This window comes from Euprymna scolopes, chromosome 33 (assembly GCF_053919585.1).
Source record: "Euprymna scolopes isolate OS-2025 chromosome 33, ASM5391958v1, whole genome shotgun sequence".
Lineage (NCBI taxonomy): Eukaryota > Metazoa > Mollusca > Cephalopoda > Sepiida > Sepiolidae > Euprymna > Euprymna scolopes.
The window spans coordinates 62,818,347-62,836,324 of NC_136514.1; the positions used below are offsets into that span (position 1 = coordinate 62,818,347).

The 17,978-nt window shown below is 29.0% G+C and overlaps 1 protein-coding gene across 2 annotated transcripts in view; it reads right to left on the bottom strand.

The window, feature by feature from the left end:
• The window catches only part of LOC145258264 (carbohydrate sulfotransferase 1-like), a 209,328-nt gene that overhangs the window by 3,386 nt on the left and 187,964 nt on the right, over positions 1-17,978 (bottom strand). Inside the window, exon 7 of one of the 2 annotated variants that reach the window (XM_080116250.1) lies at positions 5,987-9,305. The exons of the other annotated variant lie outside the window; for it this stretch is intronic. Coding sequence (XP_079972376.1) covers positions 8,486-9,305 — 820 coding nt within the window. The 3' untranslated portion in view covers positions 5,987-8,485. Of the gene's footprint in view, positions 1-5,986; positions 9,306-17,978 lie in introns of those variants that run through there. 2 annotated transcript variants of the gene reach the window in all.

A 17,978-nucleotide genomic window follows, 5' to 3' on the forward strand; every position in this document is an offset into this window, starting at 1 on the left:
GAGAATTTATATCTTGCATATTCTCTGGAGTTCATTCACTTTAAATTTAATAGAGAGAGTTAAGTCATAAAAGCGAACTATTTACAATCTTTACATGTTTTCCACACTTTTTTCATCGTGGATGTTCTTGTTTTCACAACCTTTATGTATTTATGCTGATCTTTATCGTTTGTTTACATACAAATTACACTGAATTCAGTTCGTTATTTTTAATATTGTTGGGTTCTGCACATCTAACCGATCTTATCGGTTATTCGTTTTAAATACAATCTATGTGTATTTCTCCTCTTTTAATTTGTATCTATAGACACATTTTGGCAACGCATTTCAGATTTAGCTGGAAACACACTGAACATTTTCAGGACACTGGTCCGTTGCGGAAATGAAAATCTCATTTTATAAATAAAACTATTTGTATAAATAAAAAGTCATATTTAAATGCAATAATCTGACTTCCTCCATTGAATACTCTCTGGCTGTTTATTGTTTACTGGCTTGACATTTATAAGCATTTAATTTCTTACAATTTCTGATTATAATTCTTGTGGCCTAGAAGTAGAATGGTAGCTTATAAAATCAACGTTGACTGTGATTGGGATCGAATCTCTCAAGCAGTAGTAATTAACGCTTCCTAAACTAATGTTTACTTAAATTTGAAACACTTGTGTATGTAGGTGTAAAAATAATTGTTAATATTTATTTTTAAAATATTATAGTTATAAAGTCGCTTTAAGAAAATAACAACCTTATTTTCTCTTTATGGAATAAAGATAGAGCAGTATATCTAGACGTAAATTCGGAATTCCTGTCGTTGAATGCTCTCTATTTCTAAAACGGAGGAGATAGAGGTCGTAGAATGATATCATAATACAAGAAGTAAACATATGACGATGCTGAAAATGATGGAAAAAGGTTTGTTTTTTCATATGATTTTTATAGTGAATAATTTGGGGGGGGTCAATTTTTATATTGTGGTCGAAGTCATTTGAATGTAAAACCTCTTTATCAAATGTTAATTATTTGAAATCTATTTAAACTTATGTAGTTTACCACTCAATGCATATATTTACATGTTTTATAGTATATAATGATTTCCTTTATTTTTATTTATAATTGTTGTATTTTTAGTTATTTTAAGATATTTAGCCGTATGTGTGTAAGATTACTTTTCATTTTTAATGTTACAATTCAATCCATTAACAATTTGTTTAAATCTAAATTTTCACTAATTAATTATTGTGGAGAAAAAGGGTGAGAACTTTTGCAGTGAGTCTTTTTTCCTTTTTATAGTGAAATATTTTGAAATATTTTTCCCCTAAAAGTAAAGTTATATTTCTTTTATTTTCTAATTTTTATTCATAGAATATATTTAGTCGAAGATTTGCAGTTCGTAGCAAAGATGTTAATTTTGATAGATCTGTTGTGTTGCAAGTGTAAAATATTTTAAAATTATAATGCATGTGTTTGCATGTGTTATTTAATTTTGATGTGTACTGGTTTTATAGTGCTTCCCATGCAAAATGTGTTGCAAGTCATTCATTCTAGATTTATATAGGATATGCGTGTTGGCAAAAATCCGTAGTATACATTGAGCAGTTAGCCAGGTTGCACGTTTCTGCGCTGATTTTATGTTTGTGTGTCGTTAGTTGCTGTCATAATGATGCCCCCTATGGCCTTTCTAAGTATTCCCTTCTAAATGTATTAAATATAGATTGTTTATTGTACAAAAATTATTAGTTACATATGTGCATACATGTTTCAGTGGAATCCCAATTCAAGAACAACACTTCACCAGACCAAACAAAAATTGATATAATTGTATTAAATATATAGATAATTTATTTTAAATTCACTTAAAAATGTACTCGTGGATCTATTTGAATGAATTTTATTATCAACTGGCAGCGATAAAATAGACCTTAATACATATGTTTATGGATTTTAAAATGTTAAAATCATTTAAATTAAATTTTAGAAGCCAAACTTTACACAAAGCTGAGTCCATAAATGTTTCTAAATCAGGTTTATTTAAAATCTAGTATTAGTCATTGCAAACACCTGGATTTAAAGTAAACAAACAGCTGGATTTTTTTTCTTTTCGGTGGTTTAGGAGTAAAAACACATCTTAAAAAGTGACAACAGAAAATCACATCAAACTAAGCGAAAACACATATAGCGGAGACAGATAGATGGAATAATAGTTATCTTTTTCAGCAAATAGAGCATCTGAAAAAAGTTTAGAAGCGTGAAAAACACATTTCTTATTCATCCAAAATGGGAACTTGGGAAATATCTGCTCCAAGGGAGGCAATCGCATTGTGACCACTTCTTTTTCTATTCTTATTAGGAGTTTATTAAGTTTAATTAGAATTAATTGGTTTATTTGGCATGATTAGAATCAACTGATCCGTTTCTCGTAATGACTATAATATATTCGCTAAATGGGCTGCGAGATTAAGTTTCAATCCTTCATCAAATCATACTAAACCCTCAAAACTGGTACTTGATTATCATTACTAATCACGCAGCAGTATAAGATTAAAGATCGAATATAAATGGGATAATCCTGAGAAAGAAGTGGCACTTCCTCGTACAATTCAGTGTAGTAGCTAATGAAAAGGGTTGCCATAGACTAAGGTTGACCATTTTACATTTTTACTTAAAGTTATCTTAGAATATGTTTTTCTAAATAAATGTCTTTATTAAAAATTAAATTTTAATTTTTAAAACCGTTTAAATATATTAATATTCGATGTTGATGAAGTATATAGTAATATTGTAACTACAGTTATTTCACTCTGTATATTTCATAATGTTTGAGCAAATGGAACACCTTGGCATATTTTAGATGTGCGATGAATAACTAGCTCTTCGTTTTGGGATGCAACGTGATGTAGACTGAATGACATAACAGAATGGGCGAGAGGTACTATAGCTAGTTGGTCACAAAACTGCGTTGTATATGCTGTGAAATCAAGAGGATGTGTAATGAAAAGGGAAAAGTATTTTACCCCGATCTTTGCTGAAATGGAAGAAACAAAAACCTTGGAAGAACAAGACATATGTGGAATATGTTGATAACAATAGATACATGTCAATCTTCAAGATATGGTAGCACTGCAATGATTCGGAAGGTGGTAAATGACGAAGAAAATAACGAAGGCAAATGAAAGAATATATAAAGTGAGGCAATAAGGGCAACAGACGTACAAAAAGTTTTCCTAAAAACGATTTTAGGAAAAAAATAGACAAAATCATACACTCGACAATCACAATCGCTGATGATACAAAAAACATTTATCGAAAAAGATTGTTTCTATCGTTTTTCTCATTAATGTTGATATTTATATCGATACGACGTTTCGACCGAAACGCCCTTCAGTCTTCGTCAGGTGCATGGTTCATTTATCTATTTTGATTTGGAACTAATCATGATAATTTTTGTTTATGAATGTTTCTTATGTACGAATAAACCGATGTTTCCGACATGATGTATTCATTTCCACATGCAACTACCAAAACAGACAACATTCGTCGTTTTGAATGAACAACCACACAATTCAATAAACGTTAAATAAAAATGCCACCAAACGATGGCAGAATGAAAATGCAGTCAATTTTGTCATTCTCCATGCTATTGATTATGTAGCTATTTTCTGATCTATAATAAAGAGAAACGTATATTATTTATAAATATATATACGTTTTGTCACAAAAACGTTTTCGCAACGAATAATGCAAAAAGGGTGCAAATCTATTTCCATAAGTGTATTTCTTTGCTTTCTATCCCAATTTACGCGTTATTATTCTTTCCCCATTTCTAAACATTCTAGTTTCAGAAGTTTGCTTTCTTATTGAAGAGTTTTCGATGTGAAATGGTTTAAGTCGCTGGTGTAATCGGCAGTTGTTTTGATTTTAATTTGATTTTAATTATTTTACTTGTGTTAGCCTATTCGATCTTATTTTTATATCGAGACGCCTTTTTACGTTTCCATCATAAGGAAGAAAATAAAAAATAAAATTAATGTTTTAGGTCATCAGCAATGACACGCGATTTTTCTCAGCTCTCAATCCTTAATTATCCCATTGAAATTTATAACATTATTTGAAAGATGCATTAAAAAACCATAGCAAGTCAGAGAAGCCTGTCATGTTAAATGAATTATCAAAGAAAATCTTTATTCTAAATAACGGTAGTATTTTAAAGGTGATCCGAAATGATAATAATTTATATATGAAAAGTTAAGTTACTGACGTAATATATAATTTTTCTATTATTTTTTTACGAAGTTTTTTCACGCGTTGCATAATCAACCACGTGGAACTTGATAGCAATTATTGCGTATACACTGTATTTTTATATATCAAACATTTTTCGATATTAAATGTTGAGTGATAGTTGAAAATCTAGGATATGGACGATTTTTCTAACGGTCGATTCTGCATATTGTCTTTTCAATCCACATAAACTGTCGAGTTGGTTTTGTCATGTTATGAGTTTAAAAAATAACTAGTTTATCGAATTGTTTATGTGAAGTTATGCCTTTTGTTATCAGTAGTTAATAGAATGACTTGTGACACGTTATGAATTTTTTTAATCATAAGTTCTAAAGATTACTTTTGTTATGCGTTTTTAAAATTAAAAATTCATTTGATTACTTATGTGACGTCATGAGTTTCATTTTAATCATGAGATTACTTATGTTATGCGTTTTAAAAATAAGGCATTTATCTGATTACTTATGTTATGTTATGAGCTTTTTTAATCATGAGTTCGTCAGATTATTTATGCTATATTATTATTGCTTATGTCATGTTATGAGTTTTTGAAACTACGAGTTTGTCAAATTCTTATATCATAATATGAGTTTTTACTCAGGAGTTCATAGGTTCGGTTTTGTTATGTGTTTTTCAAATAAGGAGCTTGTCGGATTGCTTACGCCACGTTAGGTTTTAATCGGAAGTTCGTTTTTTTAATTAGGAATTTGTACAATTAATTGTTTAACGTTATGGTATTTTTAAATTAGAAATCCGTTGGATTGCTTATGTCGCGTCATAACTTTTCAAAAGCAGGGCTTCATCAGATTGTTTATGCAAAAATAGTTTTTAAAAGTTCGTGGAATCGCTTATGTCATATTCAAAGTTTTTAAAAGCAGGAGTTCAGATTGCTTATAACGTTATAAGTTTAAGTAAGGTGTTGATCGAATTGCTAATTACATGTAATGAACTTTCAAAAGTATGAGTTCATCGGATGTAAGTACGTACGCAATGTCAGCCTAATGTTCAAATAATCGATAGCAATATAATTTCTTGAATAAACATTATCAGTGTTGAAGAATATATCTGATGAATACCAAAGAGTACACCGCCGGAAACATTATCGAAATATAAATATGAACTCTGAAAAAAATAAATAGAATATCAATGTGAATTAAATCTGAATATATGGCCATGTTTTTCCACAATTTTATTTGTGTTTGCTCATTTGTGCTTTTGTATTTTCGTTTTTTCTTTAAAAATAGAAAAGGACTCACACACATATCCATACACGCATGCACATATACATACACGCATACACATATACATACACGCATACACATATCCATACACGCATACACATATACATACACGCATACACATATACATACACGCATACGCATATCCATACACGCATACACATATACATATATATGTGGGTTTAGAGGCAGCGAACTTTCAATTAAAATAAATCACCGAAAAACTAATTTTATTTTAAAAAATATGTGTTTTTTTCCAAACATTCATTTTGGTCATTTACAACCGATACTTTCCAAATTTGCAATTAAAGAAAATATTGTTGTCAATCTGGCGTTCGCTACATTTAAAAACATCATGTGCGTGTATGTGTGTATAGTTTACTTAGATGCATATATGCATACGTAGGCATGTATATTTTACATTCATACAGAATGTATATTTATCAAAATAGAGTAAGTCGAAGAAAATATTCATTGTGAACGACACGAATACATTTTAATTTCATTGATAATACAATCAGTGGTTAGAAAATAAACCGATAATTCAATATGTGATTTCTGTTAGAAATCGATAAGTGATTTTGATTCAATGAATCGAAACTTTATTAAAATGTGTAAAATTATGTTTCTGATTTTTTACACAAAATGTTTTCCGTTCTTCCTTTTTCATTATCGAAAATTTCAATAAATCTAAATATTCAAATATTGTTTGACAGCCAATCTTTGTTTTTTCTGTTTTTAAATAATTCATGTAATTTACATGTAAATTAATCAATATACAAACATATATTTCTTTTGATTTAGTTTTTAAATAATCCATGTAATTTATTTAAAAATCAATCAATATTAAGATATTGTCAACGTGAGAAAGCAATGTTACTTTTTTCTTTCTTTTTATTGAAATATTTTCGAATAATATTTGAATTATGTTATTATCCTGTTTCCATTTTGTTGTTATTAAGATTGTTTTTTATGATTCAATTAAATTCGCATTCAATTTAATGAATATTCGAATATTGTAAAAAAAAAATTTCTTTTTAATGTTTTTTAGTATTTTACCTTTTATCATTTTTTTCTGTTTTGGTATGTTTTTATTTTTCTTTTGTTACAAACTAATTGAATTGAACCAGTAAATATTCAAATAGTATCAAACAACACATGTCCATTAAATTATTTTTTTACATTTTTGTTTGTTTTTATTTTTCTGCGTGGTGCTTACTGAGATTAAAAAAATCGTTAGGCTTTCCAATAGAAAAAACAGAGATATTCAATAGATGCAACTTTTGGAATTCAGATATAATTCATATTATTCATTTATAAAATGTTTAATGGTGTTTAATTTATATAAGAAAAAGTAAACATACGTGTGTTCGCCTCACACCAATAATCAGATATGCAAATTTACTGGTTATGAGCAAAAAGAGGAGGCTAAGGTTTTAGAAAAGCTTAAAATAATACAAAGAAAAAATAAAAAGAATATTGACAAAAATATCATCTTGTTATTATAAGTAGTATTAGTAGTAGTAGTAGTAGTAGTAGTAGTAGTATTAGTAGTAGTAGTAGTAGTAGTAGTAGTAGTAGTAGTAGTAGTAGTAGTAGTAGTAGTAGTAGTAGTAGTAGTAGTAGTAGATAAATGAACAAAGTGAAAAAGTTTTATCTTCGTTTCTTTAGCGATTAGTTCTGCCTTATTTTATTATCAATTACGTTCGTTTTAATGATTTTAAGTGATAAATATAAATTAAATTGCGAAACGATCGCGAGTGGACAAACCATGCTGATATTAAAATAAACGGACAACCAGAAAAAATTTTTGCATTGTTTGAGAATTAAAATACTTATGTAATAATTTTGAATAAAACAAAAACTGTTAGTCATTTATAACTGAAACTTGGTGGACAAGTCAACAATAGAGTAAAGTTTGTTTGTACTAAATATTGTTGAATTGTAGAAAAGATTATGAATATGATTTTAAATACCATGGGTGACATTTGACGGCCATAAACTATATTTCAGGTATATTTTTTCACGGTTATTAAACAGCGTCCGTGAATAAATAGAAATGGTTTGTGAATTTTTTCATGGACATTATCAGTGAGATAACGTCACAGAAAAAATGATGGTATGTCATCGTCTGGTGAGTGTGAATTTCATTCGACATCACACCTCACACTGATGAGACAATCAGCAAGGTATCGCTCATTACTTAACCGGCGATAAAACTAAGACTGTTAGATATTAATGGCTGAATTATGATGGGCAAGTGTTGCATAGACGGAAATGCTTCAATCCCCAAAATGGTTGGAATCTTATTAACGATTCCACGCGTGATATATAAGAGAGCATCTTTATTATTAGATTTTAATAATTGATTTTTCTTTTCTCATTATACAACAATTTGCTGATTAAGTTGGATCAACATAAACTGATACCCTATAAGACTCATCGGAATAAACTTTTAAATTTATTAAATTTTTATCGATTGGGAATTTTACCAAGAATATTTTTTCTTTGTGAATTTTTTTTTCATAATGAATTTTTACTGATAGCTTTGTGTGGATATGTTGAAGAAAATGTAAAACTATGCTATTAAGGTCAGTTTTTTTATATCTAATTTAGCAACTGTATTTTTAGTATCGTCTGTGCAAAAAATTAAATTCCTCATTCTCAGAGGATGCCTTGGAAATAATTTCCCTTGAGTAGATCATATATTTTCGAGAATAAGAGCTAAAAGAAAAAAATATTTGTACACATGCATGAAGTGCAATATATAATTGACATATTCCTCTGTGTTATTTCTATCTACTGACAGTTTATATGATCCAATATTTTAATTTTGTTTTATGTTTGTATAAACAACTTCATTAGTTTTTTTCATATAAATTTGTACTTTAAAATATCGAAAAGCCCAAAGATTTCTATTGTTGTTGCCTGTGACATGGCAACTGAAAATAAAAAATAAAGAATGCAATCTAAATCACCGACAGATTTAGAGGTTTGTCTTTCTGCATTAAATTCACTGACAGTTTTTTCAATTGGGCGGTGCCCTTAACGGATAGATATCCGAGTAACTTATATAATTGGCTGCACTCGCGGTCAACGGCGCTGGTAAACGATATATTCACCATGGTTCTCCATTTCTGACTTGTAGCCAGAGCGTCTCTGTGGATTACTGCATAAGGGTGGCCAACTGAATGCACCCCCATCATGTTTGTCCGAATCCATTTTTCAACACGTTCTGTAAAGGGCACATGTAGAAAATTAAAAAGACGTTTAGAACAAGAAATTGGGTCTTTGCTCATATCCTCATAATAAAGAGTAGCAACCCGGTCTTTAAATTCGTCTTGTTGTAGCAGTTTCATAGTCGCTACTGTATTCTCAACCATGTTCTTACAAATGGCCTTAGCTTCGTAAGAAATATATTTGATATTAACTTTTTTGACTCCCCGCCGAGAGTTTAAGATTGCACGTGGATCTCGAATGAGGTGGACTATTTTTAAATCTGGCACCGATTTCAGTAGGATTTGAGCAGTTTTCATATTTAACCGAATTACCTTGATTATTCGAATCAAAGATTTGTTACAGAGCTGTTCCAAAATTGGTAGACATTTTGTAACGACTGGTACGATACGATGCGAACCAATACAATCATGAAAACTCTTACATGTGTTACATCCTGTAAAAGGCTTTTGCGTGATGACGTTAATGTAAGATTGGCGAAAGTCACAGCGAAAATGACCTGACAGCGTCTTGATGTAGGTTTTCTTCAACGTTCGGGTATCTGTCAAACGCCTGTAAACAAATATTCAAAATAGAAAAAAGTTTATGGAAAATTTCTTTGTAAATTCTACGATTGTCACTCATGTCAAATGTAACATACACACTTAAGAAATATAATAATTCACGTAGAATATCAAAACGAAACATTTTTATTATTTACGTATCTTGCATCGTAGACATCATCTTGACCTCTGTCATATTAAGAAAGTTTCGACAATTGTACTATATTAACATATTAGACCAGTCCATTCGGCATAATTAAGCTGTTTCATTTGGATAATTATTAAGAGCATTCCTTAATGGACTGGAAAATCAGGATTTAGTCATCGACAGACTTATATAAAAGACTGAGAAAATGGTACTTGCTACACACTTCGCGTCAATGGAGTAAATCATGAAAACGCTTGGCGCCCTTCCTTATAGTACGGTGTAATGTGGCCTTTAGATCATCCTTGGCTATTGTCAACCACTTTACTTTTATTTACTATATTAGCTGATCATATTAACTTTGCTCGGTAGGCTTTATTAATTTTTTAAAATATTTTTTATATTTTGAAAGTATAATTAAAATTAATTAATAAAGTGAATCAATGAATAAACAATAAGTAATGATTAAAATTGCCGAAAAGATGTTTAACAAAATAATTTAAAAGTAATGGTTGTGTGATTCCAACAAAAGAAAAATGTATATTTAAAAGAGAATAACCAGCAACATACCCTACACTAGCACGTAGAATCTGCACCATACTCACCTCCGAAGAATCCGACTTAAGGAACTACAAATTAATCCAAGAAGAAAATACTCACCACAATTGAAAGAAAAAGGTGTCCAACTAGCGAAAAATATACCATTAAAACAATTGAGAACCCCCCCAAAAAAACGAAACACAAATCCTAGCATACGTCTCCACACATAACACAAACAACCCAGAACTTTTCACAGAAACAATGAAAAACTTCGTCCTGCTTAACCAAAACCGCAAACCAAACAACTTGATTTGAACAAAACAAAAAAAAGCAAACGCCTACCCAAAAACCTAAAACGCATTCTTACATCATCCAAACTCAATCAACACACAACACAAAGAGTCACAAAATGCAACAATCAACGAATTAGAGTTTGTGACATAATATTAGAGGGAAACACATACACACTCATAAATCCTACACAAACATTCAAAATACAAAATCTAGACTGCATTTCTAAAGATGTGGTCAGTATAATAAATGTGAAACATGCGAGAAAATCTACATAGGCCCCACAAAAACCTCTCAGTAATAGAGTAGTCTTGCATCGATCCAACATTAAAATAGCAGAAAATAGACACCTTTATGTTGAACAGCACATACATATATGCAGTGGGGGTAAATTTAAGATAATGCCTATTTTTCAAACCGACAACTACTTTTATTATTAACACAAGAAAATAATTTCATAACAAAATTCACTCCCGCATTAAACAAATCCCAATAACAACACATATAAATAAGCAAAACACAAAATATATTTACGCGCACACATGCTTATGCACTCTCACACAAGCATGATGAAGCGCTCATGCACGCGTACCCTGCACGGGGACGCTCACATCCAAGATAATACTGATTTCCCAAACTAAACGTATAACTAGAAACAAAATGCATTATTCTGCCTATGTTTAACGAAAGAAAATCTCTCTAGACTAAGCAATCTTAATCAATATATATGTGTGTGTGTGCGTGCGTGTATATGTATATATGTGTATATGTGAGTGTATGCATGTGTTTATGTGTGTATATATTCTTTTTTATTTATTATTTGTTTTCTATTATATATATATGTATATATATATTGATTGTAGTGATTCAATGAATTTCAAAAGAATCTTTTTGAAATGCAGTGCTTGAGTTTCATATCAAAGAATTTTTATTATTCTACGCAAGACGAAGAATACTTTAGAAACTTAATCTCCTTAACCTATAGGGTTTCGATGTCTACTATCTCTTCAGAGGAGAAAATATTAGCAAATATTTATAAAGGTATGTACCCTATTTGTAAAAGTCAGTGAGACATGGAAAGTCAAAGTCAAAATAAATGATTAATCAGAAGTCATATAGAAAGAGAATTTGAAGAAAATTTGAAGAAAAATTTCATTTCAAAAAGGTTTTAAAAATTTGAATAAAATTTGAAAATTGAAAAGAAAAATTTTATTTCAAAAAGAATAAACCGCAATGGATATCGCCGTATTTTGTAAGTAATTGTTTTTAATAAGTTTTAAAAAAATGCATTTATCACATACAATTAGAGTAATGATAGAAGAAAATTATTATCTTTTGTACTATTGAATCTTTTAATATAGAGAGATATTTTCGTGGCTCGAATAATTCTACAACAACTAATATTTTATTGACATGAAGTAATATATATATATATATATATATATATATATATATATATATACTTGACATGAAGTAATATATATATAGTTATATACATATATATATGCATAGTCGAAATGCGAAACTCGATATATATATATATATATATATATATATATATATATATATATATATATATGCATACTCGAAATGCATAAACTGTTATTCAATATTTATGTTACCTTTGTACTAAACAGTATGCTTAATGGGAATGTAAAAAATATTTTCAGATTTCCGTAGAACTGAAGTTCTCATTGGAAACAACCTTGAAATTATTAAAAACAAATAGTGTACGTAAATAGATACAGTGAATGTAAATACATCGCTATCTTATTCTGATAGATAAAAAGAAAACAAAAGCAAACATTGTTCAGATGTTTGGATTATCAAAACGATTCTCATCATCAAAGGAAGAAAAATGAAACATATTTCGGTGTCAGCGTGAAAAAAGTTGATGTTTCGAAATTTTTATTACTAAAAAGCAAATATATATTGGCAACATTTGTCATTTAAAAGTTATTCAAATGAACACATGCAAATAGAAAAATAACCTTTTTTATCTTGGTGAACAAGAATATTAGAAAATTACGAAGATGTATGAGAAATTATTATTCGAATTATTCAATCAAAGCATAAAAATAAAATACACACTGTGAAAACATAATCAACGTTTAAGTATATATATAGCTTATATATATGTAGTTTCCTCAGACTTTTACAGAACCCTGGGTTCTGTAAAAGTCTGAGGAAGCTACAGACGGCAAAAAAAAACGGTCGAGTAGCTGAAACAATAATGTAACTTAACAGAAAGATACGGTGATAAAAAATAAAATGCATATTTGCTCTACAACAGTATTGAGCACTTTCTTCAGTTTTTATTAATTACCATTTCCACTATATATATATATATATATATATTTATATATATATATATATATATATATATATATATATATATATATATATATATTGACACCCATGTCTTAAAATAGCTATGAACAATAATTATAGCATCAATGATACATTTTCCTATGTTTTCATTGGCGGTTTCAGTTGTACACCTTATACTGGAGGTAAAAAAATAATGTACTCACTTTCTAACAATATGTGATTTTGCACCAAAAGGTGTTGTTAATTATTACATATTAAACTCACTCGATTAAGCTCACTATGCAACTTCTTTTTTTTTAACTTATATGTAAATATCAACACTAGTATTTCCGGTTCTGCAATAAGATGATCAGATTTAAATACCTGAAACTAAAATTTTAGAGAAAAAGGTTTCAAAATTTTGTTATTTGTTTTATTAACTTGAATCATTTAAAAAGTGAAATAAACATGAAAAACTAAAGCAACGCTTTGAAACATTTCAATCCTTAGAATGTAATCTAAAAAAATCAAAATATATTTATGAGATTTGAATGTCAACACTTTGAAAAGATTTTATCGCTTGCATTATATAATATATTTTTTATTGTATTACCATTCTAAAGATTTAAATGTTTTATTATTATAAATTAATTAAGACAAAAATGGCAAAAACCAGATGAGGTGGAGGGGGTAGGAAATTAACTAAAACCATATGAAAGTTAAAGCATTTCTGTGTAATCACAATTGAACTTAATTGCATATAACTTTATCAATACATGAGGCAAAGATTGTTTCATTCATTTTTCCTCTCCAACACAGTTTTCACTATCTGCAAAATCCTTGCTAAAACGTGATTTAATTGGTAATACTAATGCATAAAACTATTTATTATTTTGCTTTTAATATTTGTTGTCATGCTTTTTAGCCGGGTAATCAAACAGGAACACGAGTTTTAAAATTATGACATTTATTCCAAATATGACTGTTTCGATCAAATATTCCTACAAAGACTTTTTACTCTATTGAGTCCTCTCACAGCAAGGATAGTCTAAACATATATTATTATTTATACAGCACGTCTTCTTCTCAGATGTCTGGATTTGATAGAAACATAGATACAATAATTTTTAGATTTAGATTTCAGTAAACTATTACAACAATATTATTATTTATACATAAGTTAGATTAAACAGAATATTCATATTAATTACATAGCTTCCTACTACTAGAGAACTGTTCATCAATACAAACTTATAAATAATACATAAAATATTACTGCACTTAGACTCTTCCATATATTTCTTAATACAGTATATTCGCTGTGATCCTCAACGAATAACGTATTATTTCCTTTAATGCAATTGGTTTCAATTTCCAGTAAACAGTGGGTACATTTCTCATCGCATGCAACGTTTTTCACAAAACTTTAATGACATTACTAAAAGTAATTTCTGTACATTGCAACACAGATATATTTTTGGTTTTATTTACCACATTGTGATAAATATTTTTTATTGTATCTTTGCGTTTTTATCTTTTAAATTAAACAAAAATACTAACAACATTAAACTTTTACTTCAATTTGCTTAATGACACACATTGGCCATTTTAAGAGAAATCCGTCTACATTGTGTCACTTTCAACTTGCACCCGGTTCATCGTGTAATACGTTAAATTCTTATGCGTTGAACATCTGAACATCACTTAAAAAATTGTCTTCCTCCACTCGTCGATTTTCACGATAACAAAATCAGTTTCTATTTTAACACCATTTGTTTACTTTTCAAGACCCCCCCAAAATCAAATAAAAATATTTTTCTTACTACACAATTTGCTAACTAGTAAAAACAGAAAACTTTAATATTAACTAAAACCTCGTTTATATTACTTTGTTCTCCTCGTTTTGTATTAATGTGTTGTTCTTCCTTTAGTCATCGACTCTGATATACCAATTTCGTGTATATGTCTTAGGTTTTGTTTTAAGTTTTCCATGTCACATTGTGATTTTTAACCACGATGAATGCATTACGTTGAATCCTTGTCCTCTTCTCTTTTTCATTTTATTATTAATTTATTCGTGAATTTGTTTTTTCCAGTTCCTTCTACAATTTTTACAGCCCTTTTTGAACATTTTAAGCCATTAAATATTTCGATTGTAGTCTTGTCACTTTTCCTATATATTTCCCCCAAATGTTTTTTATCGAATTCAAATGTTATGATTTTATTTTTTCTTTCGTGGTTTACAAAATTGACTCTCATCATTTCAAACGATTATTGTTGTCACGAATACATATTTATATTCTTGATTTCTTTTTTATACTACTTTTATCTTTACACATTTTTAATTTTCTTTGTCGGCCATGTTTTTTGTTTCATGGTTTGTCATTCTGTTGTGTCTCATAACTTTAGTTACGTATTGTAGATTGAAGTTTCCAATTTGTATTTCTGACCTAGACTTCCTGGGTCCATACATTTGAGAAATTTGTTTCTAAATTTCGTCAGAGCTCTGTATAAATCAATTCGCTTAGGTCTGAAATATGAATATTATCTCATCTTTTCTTATTTCTAAAAAGAAGTAAATTTGGCTTTGTCCTCGTTCATTATTACTTTAAAATGTTCGATCTCTGTTGCTTCTTTCTTAGGGAGTTCTATCATTTCGTAGTTGTTAGTTTCCAGTTTCGAGGATTTTGTTATTTTAAACTTCTACTTGGGGGTTTTCATAGGGGATGTTCTAGATGTAATGCACACATTAATTGTTTTACTGCTTTTATATTGTTTGTTCTGATCGCGTTGTTATGTTCGATTGTTAATAATGATTCTGTTTCTCTGATATATATATATATATATATAATTCTTTGTTCGTTCGTTATTAATAGTCTAAATAACCACTGGTCCGATTTCTTCGACATTTTGGTACAATATGTTTTATGTACCCATGCGTGTGTTTATATATCTCTTTTTAATTATAACATTATACTTAATTTTTCTTTAATAAATATGTGGTTTTCTTTGTACCGATGTAGCCATTTTTTTATTTGGGGACATATATTTATCACCGCCTGTCGTCACGTGACATTACTAAAAGAAACTTTCGGTCTGACCACGACAGGCCGTGATCTCACTTAATGTAAACAGAATATGCTTACAATATGGGTAAATTTAGAATAGATTTAATCACGTGACCATGTGATTGAAATTCAATTTAAATTATGTAACCATGTGATTTAAATTTAATTTAAATTAACCACATGTGGTCGCTTTCCTCTCAAATATTCATCGAAAAATGGATATTAGCAGCAAATCGACCATTGTGGATTATCTCACTATTCATGAAATTAAAGATTCAATTAGATTCCTATTTCAGTCACATAAATTATTTAGTGTGAAATTAGTTTAGGAATTTATATCCATACTAAATATTATTTTTACTTAAAAAAATGGCCGATTTTCCGTTTAGTTGTACGAATAGTTTCAACCCCTGTTATCAAAAAAGGTGACACTTTGGGTCGTCACCGGTATATATCAAGAAGGTTGTTTACGTATAGTTTATTTTTGATTAAGCATATTGTTCCAAAAATAAAAGGATGTAAATGTTTTATTTTATAATTTAAACAATACAAATAATACGCTGGTTAACACATAAAAAAGAAATGAAAAATGAAGTTTTAAAATGATTAAATGTGTTTTATTTTATGTTTAAAATTTAAAGCATTCAACAATACAAATAAAATTTTGGTTTGATTTTATATTGTTCTCGGATCCATATGATGATGCGTTTCCACAAGAATTCAATATTTAACTTCATCTTTCATTATTTCTTTTCGAGAACAAAACCAACGTTTTATTTATATTGTTCAATGTTTTTTTTATTTTTAAATTATAAAATAAAACACATTTAATCATTTTTAAATTTCATCTTGCATTATTTCTCTTTTTTGTATTTGTTAAACAACATAGTTAATTTTAAATTAAATTTTAATCACAGGATTACATTTTCAATAATCACGTAAATATAAAGAAACTTGTGTTTACGATAGATACACCCACCGGTGTCGACCCAACGTGCCCCTTTTTTTGATAACAGGGTTGGAGGCTATTTGTACAACTAAACGGCAAATCTGAAAAAAAAAATAACATTAATACACTAAGTTAGATCAAATTTGCGGAGAATTTTCTGCTTTACAATTGTTGTAAAAATAGAACGGAAATTTAAATTTCGTTCCCTTTTAAATTCGGTACACTTTTACATTACGTCCTACTCATCGTTCACACATTCGACATGACAACTTTTATAGGTTTTCGGGTATACTGACAAGGTAAGGGGTGTCTGTTCCGAAAACCATTCTTAACATGGGGAGTTTGGGGGTGTCTATTTCGGGAGCCGTTCTTAACATGGGTAGATTTAAGTGTTTATTCGTTGTAAATGTACCCGACAACCTATAAATGTACACATTTCCAATGTGAACGGTAAGTTGGATTTATGTAAAAAAAAAAAAATAACAAAAAGATATACCAAACTGACTTTTTTCCTTTAAAAATGGAATTATTTCCCTTTCGTTAATATTTTTTTAATATTTCGTGATTTATATATATAAAGTAGAATTATTGAATGTTATTCTTTTGATTATATTCGTTTAGGGGGGGGATAATTTAAAAAAAGATTAAAACGGAGCGAAATTTAAGTTTCCGTTCCATTTTTACAACAACGGTAAAAGAGCGCATATTCCGTAAGTTTTATCGTAAGTTATAAACATCTAGATCTACTTACATTATATTAAAAACCGAGCGACACATAAATCTGGTAGCTGAGTGTCAAATCTGCTTAAAATATTTTTAAAAAAAGAAAAAATAGAACCTCTTCCAAACATACTGGCAATAATTCGGTTTCGTCCTTCCCTTGAGTGTTTCCAATACGGGGGATTGATTTACTGAGCACTAATTGAAATGATTTAATTGTTGAATTTTTTGCATTTTGGTTAAATTTGTTAGTTTGCAATTGCTGATAGCCCACTCAAAAGATTGATCAAAAGAGGAAATTTAAAAGAATGGTACTCATAGAGAATTTGACTCCCGCTTCACCGGATTCCAATTATGGTTAGAGTTCGACCGGCAATCACCGGATTCAGACGAACGTTGTTCAAATGTTGAAACACTAAATCAACATTTTTTTTTGCATAATTAGTTAATTTATGGTCAAAAATTGATCTTTTCTTGGGAAAAAACAACTTTTATTGATTAAAAAAAATTGCAAAAATAATAAAAGTGAATAAACAATACACAATGTAATTTTTCTTCAGGAATGAGTTCTATTTAAACAAACTGGGCCATAGCAACGCATGGCCTGGTACAGCTAGAATATATATATATATATATATATATATATATATATATATACAT